Source organism: Histomonas meleagridis (genome assembly GCF_020186115.1).
Source record: "Histomonas meleagridis strain 2922-C6/04-10x chromosome Unknown contig_16, whole genome shotgun sequence".
Taxonomy (NCBI): Eukaryota; Parabasalia; order Tritrichomonadida; family Dientamoebidae; genus Histomonas; species Histomonas meleagridis.
This window is the reverse complement of record NW_027150781.1, coordinates 1,332,606-1,351,853: the sequence shown is the minus strand read 5'-3', so window position 1 is coordinate 1,351,853 and position 19,248 is coordinate 1,332,606. Positions and strand designations below refer to the sequence as shown.

Below are 19,248 nucleotides of genomic sequence, written 5' to 3'. Positions count from 1 at the left end.
ATACAGATTCAAAATTGTTTACTGAATTTCCTTCTTCATATTCTTTTGGCTCTTTACTTTGAAATTCACATTCATCTCCTGAACTAATTATTTTATTATTTTTATTGTGGCGAATTAAATAAATAATGATGATAATAGTAATAATTACTATTCAAAACACAAACTACGATAACAATTATTGTATTTGTATTCTTATTTTCGTTATTTTGTTCTTTTAATGGACTAGCTAATGTAAAGAAATTTGAATAAAAATTATAAATTGGTGAATAGAATATGACAGTATTTATAAATCCTAATTGTTCAGTTTTTTGTCATTCAAAAAATTCATAGTGATCTTTTAAATTTGAAATTTGAGAAGATTTCTGGAGCGGTTTAAGATCAGATTTGTCATTCTCAATATGTTTCTGAACATTATGTTCCAAGGAGCCAAAACATGGAAACCCTTCTGGGTTGAGGTAAAAGACAATTTCCTCAATATCTCGACAGAGTGCGGCAAAGAAGCTTTTACATCATTTCATATTGGTGTTCTTAGAGTACGACCATCAAAAGACTATCCAGATAGACCAGATGTCCTTGAACTCTATGATGGAGATGGCTTTACAGCAACATCATTCTTTGTTTTTACTTACGATCCATTTGATATTCTTGAATTTTTCAAGAATGTTTGTAATGCATATAAATCATGGCGTGACAATGTAACGACAAATAAAACCCCAATTCAAAGTCAATGGGATGTCAAGCCACCAGGCTTTTTCTCAGGTAATGTTACATGGCAAGTAAATAGTGACAGAATATGCGTCCAAAAGAACAACGTAACACAAAGTACAATTATGCTTAATGAAAGCTTCAAGATAACTCCACAATGGAATCAATCAAAAGCAGGTCTATTCAAATTACAAAGAGGAAACGAAGTCTCCGAAATCAAATGCGCAAACAATACACAAATGAAAGAACTTTTGAACGCAATTTATACTAATGCATTCATCTTGAAAATTCCTGCTCAGCCAGCTCAACCAGCTCAACCACAAGCTCCTGCCCCAGAGGCAGCCCCAGCTGAACCATCCCCAACTCCTGCTCCAACACCAGCCCCACAAGAGACAACAGAGTGAATTTTTCACGTGAAGTAAAAAGAATTTTTCATTAATCTTACACAAAACTCCCTATTTTCTGTGAAAAATAATCGTTTTATTTGGTTTTAAATTGAATATATGTGCCGATCATTTTCACCTCAAAAAGTTTTTCAGACTTCTGGTTATTCGAAGCTGAACTAAATTTTTGCTTATATATATAATGAAAATCATGATTTTATTTATAAACAAAAAAACCATTCAACACCAGGAAATTTAGCCAAAGAAAGGCTGACCAAAATCAATGAACTCATCATGAAGCCTATTAAGGTTGGCTTCTTGTTTTTTTAATTCTTTGTATTTTAATTGAATTGATTCAATACCATTAATGCTCGCTTGGAGTTTTTTATTTTCAGATTCTAATTCTTCGATTTCTTTTTGAAATTTGTTTAACATTTCTTCTAATTCATTAATCAAATTTTCATATTCTTTTTCTTCTTTCGTTTGAGGTATTTGTTGTAATTCCCAAAATTTTTGTGATAATGCTTCATAACGTTGCTTGTAGTCATGCGTCTTTTTTGTGGGTTTCATTTTTTATTAATACAAAATAAACGTTCTATTATTAACGGTTTTTAATAAAATTAAAAGATATCTTTTTGATATGGGAATGTTATTAATGTTCCGAAAGTTAAAAAAAATTCTGGATCAAAAAAAAGATGGGAAAGAGAAAAAATTAATTATGTTTTACATACACCAAGTGAAAAAGAATTCTTAGCAAAATCTTTATTATTTGAACAAATTTTTATGAATCTATCGATTGAAAATGTTGAAAAATCAGTTGTATCTTCATTAAATTATTATGATAATCGCTTCCCAGAAACATTTTTTGATATTATTTGTAGTTTATTATATTCATCATATAAAATTCACACCAAAAATCCAAGTTTGTATATAATTTTTTTAAAATTATTTAAAGTAAAAGTTCAAGAAAGCAATAAAAATCCAAAGAAAATTAATATTTTTGAATATTTCTCACAGCTTTTAATTAAATTAAATAGACAAGAATCAAATTTTCTTTTGGAAAAATTGATTGAACAACAATTAATTGATCCGAAAGTCACAAAAAATTCTGGATCATTATATTTTGCACACAATATGTCCACTAACAGAATTTTGAAAAAACAAAACGCACCATTTTGGAAACAGTTTGATAAAAATCGTGAAGAACTTTCAAAAAACAATTGGAAGCTTCATAGGAAATATGTGAGAGAAGGAGTTAACCCAAATAGTATTGCAAAGATAATTCGAAATGATGAAATAGAAAATCTTCAAGAAATATCATCACAAACAAACTTTGATTTTAGCCAGAAAATTGAGCCATCACTTTATGAAAGATGTTCATTTGTTAATAAAGAAAATGTTACATTAATTGATTATGCAGCATTTTTTTCATCAGTTAAATGTTTCAAATATTTACTTATGAATGGAGCATATGTAAAAAATACAGGTAAATATGCAGTTGCAGGTGGAAATCTTGAAATTATCCATTTATGTGAACAAAATCATTCATCATTTGAAGATGCATATGAAGCAGCAATCGAATATCATAGAAATGATATCTTTAAATACATTTACGATACTTTCAAATATCCTTATGAAATGTTAAAAGAATTAGGAAATAAATGTATTTTATATCATAATTTTGAAATTTTATCATTTTTAGAAGAAAATAAGATGAAAATAGATAAAATACTTATTGATGAATCAATTCAAAGTAGTAACTTATATATAATCATACATTTTACTGAAGGAATTCAGATATTAAATTATTCGCAAACTTCAGTTGTTAAAAGAAATAATTTTGAAATTTTTAAATATTTTTTCGAAAAAGGATTGAATATCAACACATGTGATATAATTTTTTTTTTATTTGATGTTTATGATAATAATTTAGAATATTACATAAATACATGGAATTAATTTAAAGTATTTATAACACCTTTAATGTATGCATCTATAAATGGAAACATAGAAGCTATAAAACTGCTCCTCCAGCAAAAAATTATAAAGATAAATACTAAAAGTAATACTTTTTATCTTTCAAAATTTATAATATTCATTTAAAATTAATTAATGATATGTGAAAATTATTTACATGTTTTAAAACAGCACTTATGTTTGCATCTAAAAATGGTCACATAGAAATAGTTAAATTACTTCTTGAACAAGAAGGAATTGATATTAATGCCAAGGATATTTATTTGTTTTATTTAATATTTATTTTAATAATTTTATATTTCGAAATAATATTTGGAAATTATTTAAATTATTTGAAACAGCACTTATTATTGCATCTTCAAATGGACATACAGAAATCGTTAAATTACTTCTTGAACAAGAAGGAATTGACATTAATGCTAAAGATATTTATTTATTTAATTTAATATTTATTTGAATAATTACGTATTTCGAAATAATATTTGGGAAATATTTAAATTATTTGAAACAGCACTTATACTGGTAATTGAAAAAGGTCACATTGAAATAGTTAAATTACTTCTTGAACAAAAAGGAATTAATATTAATACTAAAAATATTTATTTAAATAATTTAATATTTAGAAATAATATTTGGAAATAATTTAAATTATTTTGGACAGCACTTATATTGGCATCTTCAAATGGTCATACAGAAATCGTTAAATTACTTCTTGAACAAGAAGGAATTGACATTAATGCTAAAAATATTTATTTGTTTTATTTAATATTTATCTGAATAATTTTCTATTTCAAAATAATATTTGGGAAATATTTAAATTATTTGAAACAGCACTTATGATTGCATCTTCAAATGGACATACAGAAATCGTTAAATTACTTCTTGAACAAGAAGGAATTGACATTAATACTAAAAGTATTTATTTGTTTTATTTAATATTTATTTTAATAATTTTATATTTCGAAATAATATTTGGAAATTATTTATAATATTATGGACAGCACTTATGTTAGCATCAGAGAAAGGTAATACAGAAATCGTTAAAGTACTTCTTGAACAAGAAGGAATTCATGTTAAAACTAAAAATATTTATTTGTTTTATTTAATACTTATTTTAATAATTTGATATTTCAAAATAATATTTGGAAATTATTTAAATTATATGAAACAGCAAAAACGATAGCACACAAAAACCATCATAGAGATATTGTTGCGTTGTTAAGTAATTCCAATGTTTCAAGAAAAAAGAACTCCATGAAATTTCAATGAGAGTAACCGAACCCATGAGAAAACTTTGTCAACTTCTTGAATAAAAGACAGGCATGATTGGAAGTTTATCTGTGAACAGCAAAGGAAATTCAGTGAAACCATTGTATCTCTATCGTAAAAATGTCATTGATGTAAAAACAATTAAGTAAAAATTGAAGTCAATTGAATTACATTACTTTGTTTCATATTTAAATAACATGTTCTCTCGTGTTTGGTTCTACTGTGTACTTTGTATCATGCACTGATATATCAGTGATTTGATATTTTTGATAAAAGGTTTTACCTTCGCAAACGCCACTTTTTTGTTAAAAAATGCGTTAATTATATGCAAAGAATTAACGATATATTAGTTATTTTCATAATAATTTACTTTTTGTTCAAACTTAAGTTATCAATGATAAAAGCAAAACTACTCAAGACGAACACTTATTTGATAATGAAATATCTTTATTTTGATTTTTGAAAAAAAAAAATGCACTTTTACCATAATATCTCTAAATTTCCAATTTTTTCTTTCATATAATTTATCATTTACTTTTAGTGGTTATGATTTGGATAAATTGGATTTACTATAACAGTCATATAATAGAAGAAACATAAAATTTGCCAAATAACAAAAATGTTCGTATTTATTAAATTAATAAACAAATTAAAATATTTTGTTATTAAAATATGTTTATTTATATCTGACTGATAAATTTTTCTTCTTTGAAATCGTCTGCAAATGGATCTTCTTCAATATTTGAATTATTAATACCAACTGAAAATGTATTATCGATTTCATTAATTTTATTATTATTTTCATCTGAAATATTCATTTCTTCTTCATTTTGTTTCCGCTTCTTATTTTGATATTTAATCATAAATATTATGATTATCATTATAAATACAATAATTATTACAATTACAATAACAATTATAATGATAATTAATGTATTATTATCATTAGTGTTTATTATTACATCTTCGATATAAGAAATATAAAAGAAATTAGAATAATAAGTAAAATATTCTGGATAATATATAATTGTATAATTATAATATATGAAATCGCTATAAATATATTTAGTTTCGGATTCAATGAAAGTAACTGAATAAGATTTTATGAACGTATAATAATAAATTGATAAAGTTTTTATAAACGATAAAGAATAAGTTAAAGTATAAGTGTTAACGAAAGTAAAATTCATCGAAAATGTATCAACATAAGTATTTGAATCAAAATTATTTTTTGATTTTGTAAATGTGTTTGATTTGATAAATGTATTACTAATTGTAAATGTATTTAATTTTGTATATGTATTTGAGTTAGTGAATGTGCGTGTTGGCGGGAAACATTCGTCAAGTGTTGTTCCCTTAGTAATATTCATATTTCCAAATGTTTTATTTTGATATGTTTCTATTGTCATAACTCTTGTCGCATTGATATTAACAAATGCATCATTTTGGATTTCTGGTGAAATTTCTCCATTAAAATGAATACATTGAAGTGATGTACAATTAACAAATGCACATGAATTAATATATTCAACATTTTCATCAATAAAAATTCTTTCTAAATTATTACAATAAGCAAAAGAATAATTCATAATAGCAATGACTGAATTAGGAATTGTAAATGTTTTACTTTTCATATTTGGATAACTAATAATTTGTGTAATTTCTTTATTATATAAAACGCTATCATTTGCATAATTCGAATATCCAATGTTTTCTTCTGAAACATTAATACATTGAAGTTTCGTACATTCTAAAAATGCATTCCCAATTGAAGTAACAGAACTTGGTATATAAATATTCACAAGGTTCGTACATCCTCTGAATGCATCAGATCCAATATTTCGGACGCCTTCATATAATGTTATTGTTTCAAGTCCTGTACATTTATAAAATGCATTACCACTAATGCTATTACAACGGATTGTAATGTTATTTAATGAAATACATTCTGCAAATGCACTTCCTCCAATTCCACTCATTAATTTATCTGGAAATTGGACATATTCTAATTGTTTACATGATGCAAATGCTCCACTATTTATATTTCCAACTGTTTCTCCAATTATTACTGTTGTTAATAAAGGCCATTCTCTGAATGCATCACTTTCAAGCTCCCCAACATTAATAATTATAACACGTTCTGTAACATTCATATAATCATTTTTATAATCAATGGAATCAGATATTGTGAGTGTTTTTGTCTCTTCGTCATATGATTGAATTTTATTAACACGAAAGATTAATTAATAAACTTATAAAAAAACGGAAACTGGAGCTCATTTTTTTAACATTAAATCATATTTTATAGGCTATTAATGATCAATCATTATCAAAAATTTTGACTTTTATAAATGTTTCTTCTTTAAAATCCTTTGCAAATGGATCATCTTCGACATAGTTTGTACTAAACGCAGACTCAAAATCGTTTATTGAATTTCCTTCTTCATATTGTTTTGACTCTTTGTTTTCGTATTCACATTCATCTCCTGAACTAATCATTTTATTATTTTTATTGCGGCTAATTAAATAAATAATGACAATTACGATCAAAATTAAAATACAAACTACGATAACAATTATTGTATTTGTATTCTTATTTTCGTTATTTTGTACTTTTAATGGATTAATTAATGTAAAGAAATTCGAATAAAAATTATGAATTGTAGAATAGTATATAACAGTATATTTATAATGAATAATGTTGGTATAAATGTAAGTTGCCTTTGAATCAATCATATAAAATGAAAAAGTACTTAAATAAAATGCTTTCTGAATAATTGTTTCTGTAATTGAATATGTGCTATAAAAAATAATTTAATTTGTTAATATTAAACCAAATGGAAAAGAATTTGAAAATGTATTTGATCGCGTAAATGTATTAGAATCCATAAATGCGTTTGAACTTGTAAATGAATTTGATCTTGTGAATGTATTCGATTGTGAAAATGTATTCGCAGAGAAATTAAGTCGAGAATAAACGTCCTTCTCACTAATTCCGAAATTATAAACAGAAACGAATCATTTCAGACACGATTTGTTTATAAACAAATTCAATGACACGATACATTTTCATAATTCAAATATTCACTAATTTACTTAAATAAACAATTGAATTTATGGTCCTAAATCCCTAACCTGAATTGGGGTGCAAGACATGAAAAACCTGTTCCGAACTGATTGTCGCGTTGCTGCTATATTCCGTCAAAACGGAAACTGTCATCATCAATTGTTTGAACGATTGCCTTAACGGCTGCAAATTATCGTTTTGTGTCAACTCTTTGAAGAAATCATTTCGAAACATTTCCACTGCTTTTTCATCCAGTTGCTGCCCAGTCTGAGCGTACAAGTATTGTGTTATTGTCTGTATGATCAATAGACATGTCTGATTAAATGTCTCTGTTCTTTTTGCGAACACCAAAAATGATTGCAACAAAATATTTTCGAAATCTTTTATTTTATATTCCAAACAATTTTCGAATTCTTTTAACGCACTTTGCAAAACTTTATTGATTTCATTCGGTGGAATTATAAACATTTCAGTTAATATGTAACAATATTTAATTGGTTTCGAAAAACCAGGTAAAATATATTTTTGTATTAGTTCAGGATTCATTTGTGAAAATATCGCAGTAAGTTTCTCGTTCGGAAATAGCTCGGGAAGTTCGATTAGGACTTTAAAATATGGATTTTCGAACGGGTTATCGCAATAAATTTGGATTTCTGATAATGATTCGATATTAATATTAATGTTTTGCATTATGATATCAAATAAAATTTTGTTGTCTTTGATCCATTCGCTTTGAATAGACAAAATGAAAACGTCAGAAATCATATCAATGATTTGAGAATCATCAGCTGGTAAAAATTGTTGAATCTTTTGGAATAAGATTTCGAACATGTTGTTATAAAAGCTTTGCATTAATGGTTTCGTTAAAGGATTTAAATATTTTGTGTTTTCAATTATCGGTGAAATAAAATCATAACAAAACAAAGTTAACGAATTCATATCGTCCAAAGAAAACCCCACAATTATTTGTGATAAAATTTTCCCGAATTCTGTTAAAATTGCGGTTGCCTCGTCCAAATTTTTCAGTTTTTGTGTTGTGAATAATAACGTAATTAAAAGTTGTTGAATCGTTTTAAGATCTCCATTTGCTTGAGTTAAAAGACTTAATAAAGGCTGATAATATTTTTGTGGCTCAACCAAAAATAAATCGGAATAAAATTTGGAAAGTGAACATAAAGCATCTCCGATATTTTCGAAAGGAATTTTACCAATGCAATAAAACGTATAATCCAATAAATTTTTAGCTTGATGATCATGTACGAATTCACAACAATTTTTAATGAAATGTAACACAGGTATTGGTGGGAAATTTAAATCGATCTTTAAAGCAAATGAAGTTGATAAAGTTTTCCTTATTCGAACTGATGATTCAGATAATAATATGTATAAACCAGGCGTTAAATTTTGGTCTGCTTGTAAACAAATGAATTCGAACAACACTGCATCTTCACCACTTTCATTAATGCTTTGGAATTTTTGTAATAATTCTTTGATGAATTCATTTGATGTTATGTTCGAATTGATGATAGTTAACGTAAATGATAAAAATTGCATTATATATTGTTTCATTTCAGAGAATTGTTTGATTTCGTACGCTTGAGGTTCATACGCAATACATTTACATAATATATCATAAACAGAAAAGAATTCTTCAACAGAAACTTGTATTAAGAGAAGCATATATTGATATATATGTTCGAATAGCTTTTGCGAAAATTCTTTGTTCGCTTCCATCCCATAAAATTCAAATGTGATATCAATGGTAAGATGATATATATAAGAAGACATCTGTACACTTCCAAAATCATCTTTATTTTCAATCAAAAGTTGATCTGCAAATGATACCATCAAAAAAATTAAGTTTTGCATAAATATGATATCTTCATCTTGAATTTGAATTGATGAAATTTCTTCATAAAAATCAACAATATCAGATCGAAGCTCAGGTTGAGAAAAGCCTTCTTTGATTTTAGGGAAAAAAGATGGACCTGCACTGATTAATGGATCGATTGACAGAAAAAATCTCGTAAGAAGTTTGTACCAAGTAGGACAAAGTGGGGCATTTATAAGAAGCGTGTAAATGTACTTTTGGAAATTGGGGTCTTGTGAATATGTTCGGATAATATCATTTAATTTACTTAAGATATCAACATTTGAGATGTATACATACATGGTCATGGCATAGAAGAAATACATTAGAGTAAGAAGCTGTTCTAGATCAGTGAAAAAATTTAGGTTTTGCATGGTTAAAGGGATAAGATCACAGTTATAAGACATAAGCATAGTTAAAAAATGAAAAATGACACCATATTCTTTACGTGTGTAAATGCCATTTTTTATTTGATCGAGCGTGATTTTATATAATTGACTTATTGCTTCTGGAGTTAAAAATTGAAGTTTTGGTTGAATGCGAACAATAAAAAATTTGAGCAATGTGATATTTTTTGAGTTTGTAAAGATATTAATATAAATGTTAAGAAAATTTGGATCATTTTCAATTTTTTCCAATTCTTCTTCACACATTTTCCTTTGATCATCATTTACACATAACGTATAAGATCGTATTAGATTTTCTAGGTATTCAAGATTTATTTCCATTTGGAGCTTTTTTGCTCTTTTGGTTGAAGACGTTTTGACGGGGTGCCCCTTATTTTGAGAAAAATTATTAGAAAACCGATAAAAATTTGAGAGGAATCTAAACGATGAGTTTCTAACGTTCTCATATAAATAATTTTCTGCTGAGTTTCTTGATATGGTTATTTATAAGCTTAGAATGCATAGTGTGAATTTCATCAAAATTAGTAGTAATTTATTTCATTCAATGTGAATAATCTCGAAAACAAATAAAATGTATTCATCAAATAAAAGAAAACTGTAAATTCTTAAGATACAGTCAAATTTATCTCTATTCATTGAATCATATAAGTTTGTTTATTAATGATTATAATTATTTTTAAAATTAAGTTCTAAGAACATTTTTCATGAAACAATTTTTCTTAATGTTTTGATCGTACATTAGTGAATTTTTGATTGGATTTGGCCACACAAAAAATGTCTGCAGATTCAGACCCACGCCTCCACTATGTAAAGCCAGCAGTTGAGTGTTTTCATGGAGGTCAATCATACTACGAGTGCCCAAATTTCAAATATGATTTCTCTGTATCAACAAATATCAGCGGACCACCAAAAACTGCTGTAGAAGCAGCTAAAAAAGCAATTGTTGATCTTGAGCACTATCCAGATCAAGATGCATGGGTTCCACGTTGTCATTTAGCCGATTTTTTAGGCATTGATCCAATGCAAATACTTATGGGCAATGGCTCAAGTGAACTCATAGACGTTCTTTTCCGCGTATTCCCACCAACGACAACATACAAAGAAGGGCCATGGGATTGTCAATATCATGAATATGCTCGAGCTGCAGAAAGCTCCGGCCTTGTTAAAGTCTCAAGCTTTAATGAACCATCAGCTCTCACAATCATCATCAACCCTAACACACCCACAGGTAATTATCTTGAACTCAGCGAACTCCGCGAAATTATTTCAAAAGAACCAAATTCAACATTTATCATTGATGAATCTTTCCTTATTAACAAAGGTAGAGATTGGCTTCAATCCTCAGCAATTAATCTTGTCAAAGAGTTTGGAGATCGAGTTGTTGTCATAATCTCATGGACCAAACCATTTGCATGTCCATTAATTCGTCTTGGCTCTGTAATCTCATCCAAGGCCATGATTGCTCGTATTGCCAAATTACAAGCGCCATGGAGTGTTAATGGATTTGCACAAAATTTCTTTGTAGCAGCATTACACGAAAAGGATTACTTTGAAGAAATGTGGCGAGAAACTCCAATCATTAAGGCAGAAATGATCAAAATCCTCAAGGAAATGAAGCTTGAGCCCAACGAGAAATCGCCGCTTTGGGTTCCATATGTTTACCTCAAAATGCCATCAAGCGAATGCGCAAAAGTGGCAGAAAAAGTGTCATTTGACAATGGAATGCCAGTTCGTAATTGCGAGTCATTCGGGAAACCAGATCACTTAAGAATTTCCGTAAGGAGAATTGACGCATTTAAAGAATTGATCGCTGCTTGGAAAGCAGATAAAAAACTCATGGAAATGATCAACGCTGGATCCCAATGAGTGAATAAATCACTTTCTTTCACAATTTGGAATTTAAAAGAATAATTTTTGTTTTGGATGAATTTTTGCAAATGTTTTAGAAGAAGTGAACTCAAAATGTTTAAACGTTTCTGACGTGGAAGAACGTTCTGACAAAGATAGTGAAATCCAATGTTTGGAGAGATTTTTTCGAAAGTTGGTGAATCAACTTTGAAACCAGAATGTACAAATATGGTTTCGGTCTCTCATTCTTCAAGACATTGTAATGCAAACGTAAATTTTTCAAAAAGATTCCAGAATTATGATATTGATTTCGAAATTGAAGAAAAAATTGGAAAAATCGGAATTTCATTAGATAACAATTCAAAATCTATTTGGGTTTCCCCTGTTTTATTCGGATTTAATCCTATATTAAAATATGGAACAGATATTTTTTCAATCGAACTTCCCTTTAGATTATATGAATGTTCTGGCGTAGTTGGGCAAACTTCAAGTGAAGATGGAAAATTTGTTTCCTTATTTTTTGAAACTGAAAGAAAAATAGGTGATACAATAATCCAAGGAAAATTATTCGTATTACCAATTTTTTCAGGTTCAATATTTATGAACTACAAAGGATTTTCGGTGTTTGGTTTGATAAACATCCCCTGTAAACTTTATAAAGCAAAAGCCCAATATGATATTTCCCCAAATACAAAAACATTTTATGAATTATATATCAAAAAGAAAAAAGTTATTCATCAGAAAGCAGGAATATCAACTGATTTTGATAATCATGCTGTTGCTTTTTGTGTTGATATTTTTAATCGATCTATCAAATCTCGAATTTTATCACAAGTTCAAGAGAACATTAAATGCTGCAGCTCATTATGCTACAACTTAGGAGGTGGCCTTAAGAGCTCTTTTGGTACTAAGTTTAACACAAAATATGTCAAATTATTTGCAAATATTAACTCTGAAAAAGAATTGTTTTTGGGTGCAAAGTCTGAAATCAGCAAAAGTTGCAAAATTAATTTGATGACAAAACTAAGCAGAGAAAGCAAACCAAAAATTGATTTATCAATATCATTTGATCATTAAAAGGATAATAAAATCTTTATTATTTAGTCTCGTTTGATGTGGTGGAATGTGCAAAATTGGAATGCGATTGTAATAATAACAATCCAAATCAAAATAATTGAGAAAATTCCTAATACACGAAGAATAGGAAGACTTGTTACATTCTGAACAACTGCTAATGATACCATACATGTACCATTATCTAATTTGCATTTGAAATTGAGAATATGTCCATCCTCATTAAAAGTTTGTTGATTATAAACATAATACGTACCTTTATCATTAGGTTGGCCTAGGTTAACATCCTTCTGTCGTCCATCGAGGCTTTGATCTACAAGTGTTAATGTATTTGTATCTGATGAAATCACTAAACTATACCCAGATGTTTGGAAATATCTTATTTTAAGCGTTTCTTGTGAATTAAACACAAAAAGCTGTGGAGCCTCTGAGTTGACGAAGTCCTGTATTTGATCCGAAAGTGAGCTTTTTAGAAGAAATACAAGAAAGAGCATCCTGTAATGTAACCGCATTTTTCGGCCGTTAAACGAAATAAACTATTGTAATTAATTTGCAATTTTTGCTCATCATTTGAGGAACAAAAATCAAAATTAAATATAAAAATATTTTTATTAAGACACAATGGTGAAAATACAGCGTATGAATTAATCACATTCCTATTTGAAATTCTGGATCATCAGAAATTTCAATTAAAATGTTTGGCTTAACTGGCTGTGGAACTTTCTTTTCTGTAGGTTTTGGATTTGAAGGCGTTGAAGAAGCTTTCTTTGTCTTGGTAGATATGCTTTTAGTTGTGGTTTTAGATTTTGATGGAGGTGTTTGTGCTGCAGGCGCCTCTTTAACTGTGGGCTGTTGTGGGCTTTTAGGGTCATTTCCCACTTTGTGACGAGCTAAATAATATTCTGTTTTCCTTTCAAAATAAATGTTGTTCACGATTGTTTTCGAGCAGCCATCAATATTAGCAACATTTCCTTCTAGTTCCCCTAAGTTTGTTATTATCTTAGATAAAGTGTTTAATGCTAAAAAGTTGAATTCATCTTCCATTTTAAAGGCACTTTTTTCATTCCTTACATTAAACGGTCTCCGTCTCAAAATGAAGATCTTCATTTTTAGATAAAATTTCAAAAAATCATGCGACACAGATTTACTCACCTATCCCCATAGCAATTCATGACACTTGCTTGATTCAGTTATTTGTTGTTGAAATTCCTTCTTGATCATGAAGAATTAGTTTAAGAAGAATCACTTCTTACAAATTAATTTAACTATATCTGAATGACCATTTTTATTGGCAATAGTCAAAGCAGTTTCAAATAATTAAAATAATTTTTATTTATTATTTTAAAACATTAAAATATTTAAATAAATTTTATTTTTGCAATTGATATTAATTCCTTTTTGTTTAAGAAGTAACTTAACAATTTTTATGTTACCTATTCTCGATGCAAGCATAAGTGGTGTTTGAAATAATGTGAATGATTTCCAAATATTATTTAGAAACAACTAAATACTTAAATTAAACTTGTTTTAAATTTATAAATATTTTGGATATTAACATCAATACCTTTTTGCTGGAGAAGTAATTTAACGATTTCGATATGTTCACTCCTTATTGCATAAAAAAGTACTGTCCAAAATAATTTAAATAAAATCCGAAATTAATTTTAGGACTTCAAATTATTAAAATAAATATTAAATAAAACAAATAAATATTTTTAACATCGATATCAATTTTTTCTTGTTCAAGAAGTAATTTAACTATTTCGATATTACCTTTTTCAGATGCTTCCATAAGAGCTGTAATAAATACATAATATAATTTCCATATATAATTATGAAACATAAAATTATTAAAAAAGACTTTAATTAAAACAAATTTATATTTTTAGCATTAATATCAATTTCTTCTTTTTCAAGTAATAATTTAATGATTTCTATATAACCTTTATTAGTTGCATATATAAGTGCTGTCTGAATTTATTTAAAAAATTACTAAATTTTTTTTTGAACAAACATCTTCCTATGAAACAAATAAACATCTTTTGCATTTAGATTTATGTTTTGTTCTAATACATATTTAATAAGTTCAAAGTTTTCTGATTTGATTGCAAAAACCAAAATATTTTTTGGTATGTCATTTTCATTAAGGAGATATTTAAGAAGATAAATATTTCCATTATATGCAGCTTCATTAATCATATAATTTTTAATTTTCATTCCTTTATTAATCAAATATAACAAAATTTCATAGTTATGATATAAAATGCATTTTTTTGCCAAATTTCCTTGATTAATTTCAACAATTTTATTATCATAGAGATAATAAAAGATATCATTTTGATGAAATCGAATTGCTGTTTTATATGAATACTCATTAAATGATGAATAATTTTGTTCACATAAATGAATAATTTCAAGATTTCCACCTGCAACTGCATATTCACCTGTATTTTCTACACTTGCACCATTCATAAGTAAATATTTAAAACATTTAACTGATCCAAAAAATGCTGCATAATCAATTAGTGTGACAAAATGATTAACAAATGAGAATCTTTCATAAAGTGATGGTGTAATCTGTTGATTAAAATTAAAATCTGTTTGTGACGATGTTTCTTGAAGTTTTTCTATTTCATCATTTCTAATTATTTTTGTTATTTCATTTGGATTAACTCCTTCTTTAATTAATTGCTTATGAAGTTCCCAATTATTTTTTGAAAGTTCTTTATAGTTTTCTTTAATATATAAAAAATAGGATCCTATATATCCATTAAGTTTACTTGTATAAGTAAAATTATCACATGATGTATAATGTACAAAATATGGATTGTTTTGGTTTTGTACGATTGTTGAATTAAGAATGTTTTGTCTAATCATAAATTCAATAAGATAATTTGATTCTTGTGTATATTTTTGAAGAAGAAAATTCGAAAATACTTCGAAAATCATTGGTTTGATTCTTTTATTTTTTTCAAAATTTTCAATTTCTTTAAGAAATTTCAGATATATATCAGAATCATTCATTTTTATAACAAATGTGTTGTACACAATTTGGCTAACAATCATATTAAAAGATAATGGATAGATCGTATCCAATATGTTAATTATTTCATTTGCAGATTGAAAAATATTATTTTTGTTTAAATTAAAAATTACTTTCTGAATAAAAAGAAGTGTTTCTATTTCATTTTGATTATCTTTCACTTGCTTCATTTGAAGCTTTATGAAATGTCAAATACGATTAAATTATAATGAAAATATGGCAAAAATGAAATATTGAAATCGACCGAACAAAATCAGTACGTTTACAATTTCCAGATGCAAGTATTAGTTTCTCCTTCAATTTCAATATCAGAGAAAAATAAGATCATTTCTACACTCAAAAACACATGCCCTGATGTTATTTTTGTCGAGAAATTTGTACCTACTCTTTCATTAAGAATTGTTCCACGAAATGAATTATTTTTATTCATGAAAAAAAATTGCAAATGGATAACTATTACTCCGTTTTGCCTCCAGCAAATGAAGGCAATGAACATTAATCCTTTTTTACTTGAAACAGAGTGGAAATTTTTTACTAATCTTTTTTTATACAAGAAGAACATAGGTTTTTTATCAATTAACCAACAAAACGAAAAACGCCTTTCATCCATGGTTCAAAGTATGGGTGGAAATATCTGTAATTTCCTAGATAAAAATGTTGATTACATTATTACAAGTTCAAATGCTCCAATTTCATTTGAGAGGAAGGTTCCTATTGTACTCCAAAATTGGATTGAAGTACTTCTTGATACGATTGTTTACAAAGATCCAACAGATTTTCTTATTTCTCCATCACCACAAAAAGCTAAAGCCAAAAAACAAATTCTTCAGTCACCAAAACGTGCTATTAAATCAATGAAGTGTGAAAATGCTGCCGAAGCCCTCCGTAAACAAGATGGGAATACTGATATAAATAAATATTTTGAAGTCCGATCACCTAAAGCAACACCAGAAGACATTGAACGACGTCGAAAAGTTCAGGAAATAATTGAAGAAGAAATGTCAGATACTGATTCTGATTCAGAACCTGTAATCTTTCTATATTCAAAACCTGCGTCAGAAAAGAAATCAATTGACAAAATCATTGAAGCGATTCACCAAAACATACAAAACAATCGCGTTAAAACGGAATTTCAACATGAAAATTATGAAATATTTGATTTAGATTTACTTGGAACAATTAGTTCTCAAAGACAACAATTTAATGAAGAAGATGTAGTAATCGGATATGACTGTAAAAGTCAATACTCTGAATTACCATTAAATACAAATGAAGATCCGCTTATAGAATTGGTTAATAAATGTTTGTAAATTTTAATTTTTATTTCAATGAAAACGCATTAATAAAATCTTTGTTGACATTTATACAATATCAATTGAAAAATAAGAAATAAATAAAAATCAAAATATTTCATACTTCATAACATTTTTGGTAGATCTTTTATTAATAATATTAATTTGGTTGTTTAATTTTGCTTTTAGAATGAGAATTTTGAATGTTATATTTTAAAGTACGTTTACAATTTCAAAATTCCAAAAATGTTTTCAAAAGATAATATCTTTAAAAAAGTATTTAATGAGGTTAGTAATAAGATCCCAACAGCAAGCAAACTCCAAAAATATGAAGATGACACATCATTTCATGGGAAAGAAAACATAAAATTTAATCAAAATATTTCAAAAACGCCTGTTAAAATGATTTCAACACCTCAAGCACGCCGAAATCCTGAGCACATAGTTGTAACACCACAGGCTCCAAAAACAATCATGCGTCCACATCGTACTCCAAATCCAGATGCAGATGTACGAGTATTTCTTCGAATACGACCACTTTTTCCTAACGAAGAACCCGCTGATATTGAAATTAAGGGGAATGAAGTTATAGCTCGACCACCACCCCGAGCACAAAATTTTAAGCATTTCGCAGAAAGAATGTATACATTTAGTGAAGTATTTAATAGTGAAGCTTCACAGGCCGAAATATTTGACAAAGTTGCCATGCCACTTCTACGACGTTTTATGCATGATGTTGATGCATTACTTTTTGCTTATGGTGCCACGAGTGCTGGAAAAACATTTACTGTACAAGGGACACCACAAGAGCCTGGTTTAATTCCACGAATTGTTAAAACACTTTTAGCTACAGCTCCACCAAAGAACACTGAAAGAGGTCTTTTAATTTCATGTGTCGAAGTATATAATGAGAAAATTATGGATCTTTTTGGCGATACAACTAAAACACTACGAATTGGTAAAGATGGATTTGGTCAAACGACAGTTAAAGGCGCAATCGAGAAAGAATGTAATTCTAATGAAGACTTAATGCAAATGTTAAAAAACATTGATACAGCACGACGTCAATGTTCTACGAAATGTAATGCGAAAAGTTCACGTTCACATTGTATATTTATGTTAAAACTTGTGACAATACCAATCATCAATGGAAAGCGTACAACAAATTTAAGTCAAATCAAATGTACGCGTTTATCTATAGTTGATTTGGCAGGTTCAGAACGTGTATCACCAACAGAAACAAATGCGCAAGTTGTAGCTGAAGCTTGTAATATTAATCGATCAATGTTAGTCTTAGGAAGATGTATTCGCGAAATCCGCAAAATTAACAAAGGCGGATATGCGCAAATTCCATTTCGCGAATCAAAGCTTACTGAGTTATTTAGAGATTTCTTTGAACCGAATGGTAAAAAAGCAACAATGTCTTCTGTAATTGTTAACATATCTCCATCCACCGCACAATTTGATGACACATTATTTTCATTACAATTTGCAGCAGAAGCTGTTGAATGTAATGTTCGAAATGGTGAAGAAGATAATGAATATGATGATGAAGACTTACCAATTGCTGCGATAAATTTCGATTCAATGAGCGATGATAATGAAGAAGATATAGAAAGCGATGAAATTAAAGATATAAATCAACGAGAAGCAAAAATTCGTCAAGAGATTCATGAAGAAATGGCAATTAGAGTCAAAAAAATTCAAGACGATTATCAACAACAAATTGAACAAATGAGAGCTCAATCTGCTCAACCTTATACATCAAAGTTACAACAAGCATTAGCACAAAGAATGCAAATGGAAAATAGATCTAAAGAACTCGAAGAATGTATGAAAGAAAGAGATAGAGAAAAACAAAAAGTCGCAGAACTTGAAGCAAAAATCGAAGAATTAAGAAAAACTTTGGATGAAACAAATAAAAAATTGGAAGAAACTATAAAGAAAAATACAATGCTTGAAAGTAATATAACAAAAATGATCGATGCAACCAAAAAGTTGCACGAAAGACATTTGGAAATACAAAGCGACTTACAAAATAAAGCGGCGCAGATAGAAAAAATATATCATGAAAAGGCAAAAGTTTTGGAGGATGAAATTGAAAGACTAAAAAAACAACAAAACTAAATAAATATATGCTGTTAATAATTATTAACATGTGTTTTTACCGTTAAAAAATAATTTCTACCATAAAAGAAGAATATCTTTGTTCAAATTTTTTGGGTTATCTTCATAACAATTTGGAGTTGAAGTCAATGATGAAAAATGGTGAAATGATGTTTAATGATATTTTACTTTTTCTTTACACAAGCA

The 19,248-nt window shown here is 27.8% G+C and overlaps 5 protein-coding genes across 5 annotated transcripts; 4 read left to right on the top strand and 1 right to left on the bottom strand.

Moving 5' to 3' along the window:
- Nucleotides 1-413: 413 nt before the first annotated feature.
- On the top strand, nucleotides 414-1,109 carry GO595_002281 (uncharacterized protein; the record flags this gene model as incomplete). Its single annotated transcript, XM_067915173.1, has 1 exon — nucleotides 414-1,109. One exon carries the CDS (start codon nucleotides 414-416, stop codon nucleotides 1,107-1,109), a length of 696 nt encoding a protein of 231 aa, XP_067777967.1.
- A 9,343-nt stretch (nucleotides 1,110-10,452) lies between these two features.
- Nucleotides 10,453-11,544, top strand: GO595_002280 (histidinol-phosphate aminotransferase; the record flags this gene model as incomplete). Its single annotated transcript, XM_067915172.1, has 1 exon — nucleotides 10,453-11,544. One exon carries the CDS (start codon nucleotides 10,453-10,455, stop codon nucleotides 11,542-11,544), a length of 1,092 nt encoding a protein of 363 aa, XP_067777966.1.
- Nucleotides 11,545-13,248: 1,704 nt separating this feature from the next.
- GO595_002279 (uncharacterized protein) lies at nucleotides 13,249-13,644 on the bottom strand (the record flags this gene model as incomplete). Its single annotated transcript, XM_067915171.1, has 1 exon — nucleotides 13,249-13,644. The coding sequence occupies one exon, from the start codon at nucleotides 13,642-13,644 to the stop codon at nucleotides 13,249-13,251; it is 396 nt and encodes a 131-aa protein (XP_067777965.1).
- A 2,619-nt stretch (nucleotides 13,645-16,263) lies between these two features.
- On the top strand, nucleotides 16,264-16,953 carry GO595_002278 (uncharacterized protein; the record flags this gene model as incomplete). The annotated part of the gene is made up of 1 exon (XM_067915170.1): nucleotides 16,264-16,953. One exon carries the CDS (start codon nucleotides 16,264-16,266, stop codon nucleotides 16,951-16,953), a length of 690 nt encoding a protein of 229 aa, XP_067777964.1.
- Nucleotides 16,954-17,337: 384 nt separating this feature from the next.
- GO595_002277 (Kinesin motor domain containing protein) lies at nucleotides 17,338-19,062 on the top strand (the record flags this gene model as incomplete). Its single annotated transcript, XM_067915169.1, has 1 exon — nucleotides 17,338-19,062. The coding sequence occupies one exon, from the start codon at nucleotides 17,338-17,340 to the stop codon at nucleotides 19,060-19,062; it is 1,725 nt and encodes a 574-aa protein (XP_067777963.1).
- Nucleotides 19,063-19,248: the final 186 nt, after the last annotated feature.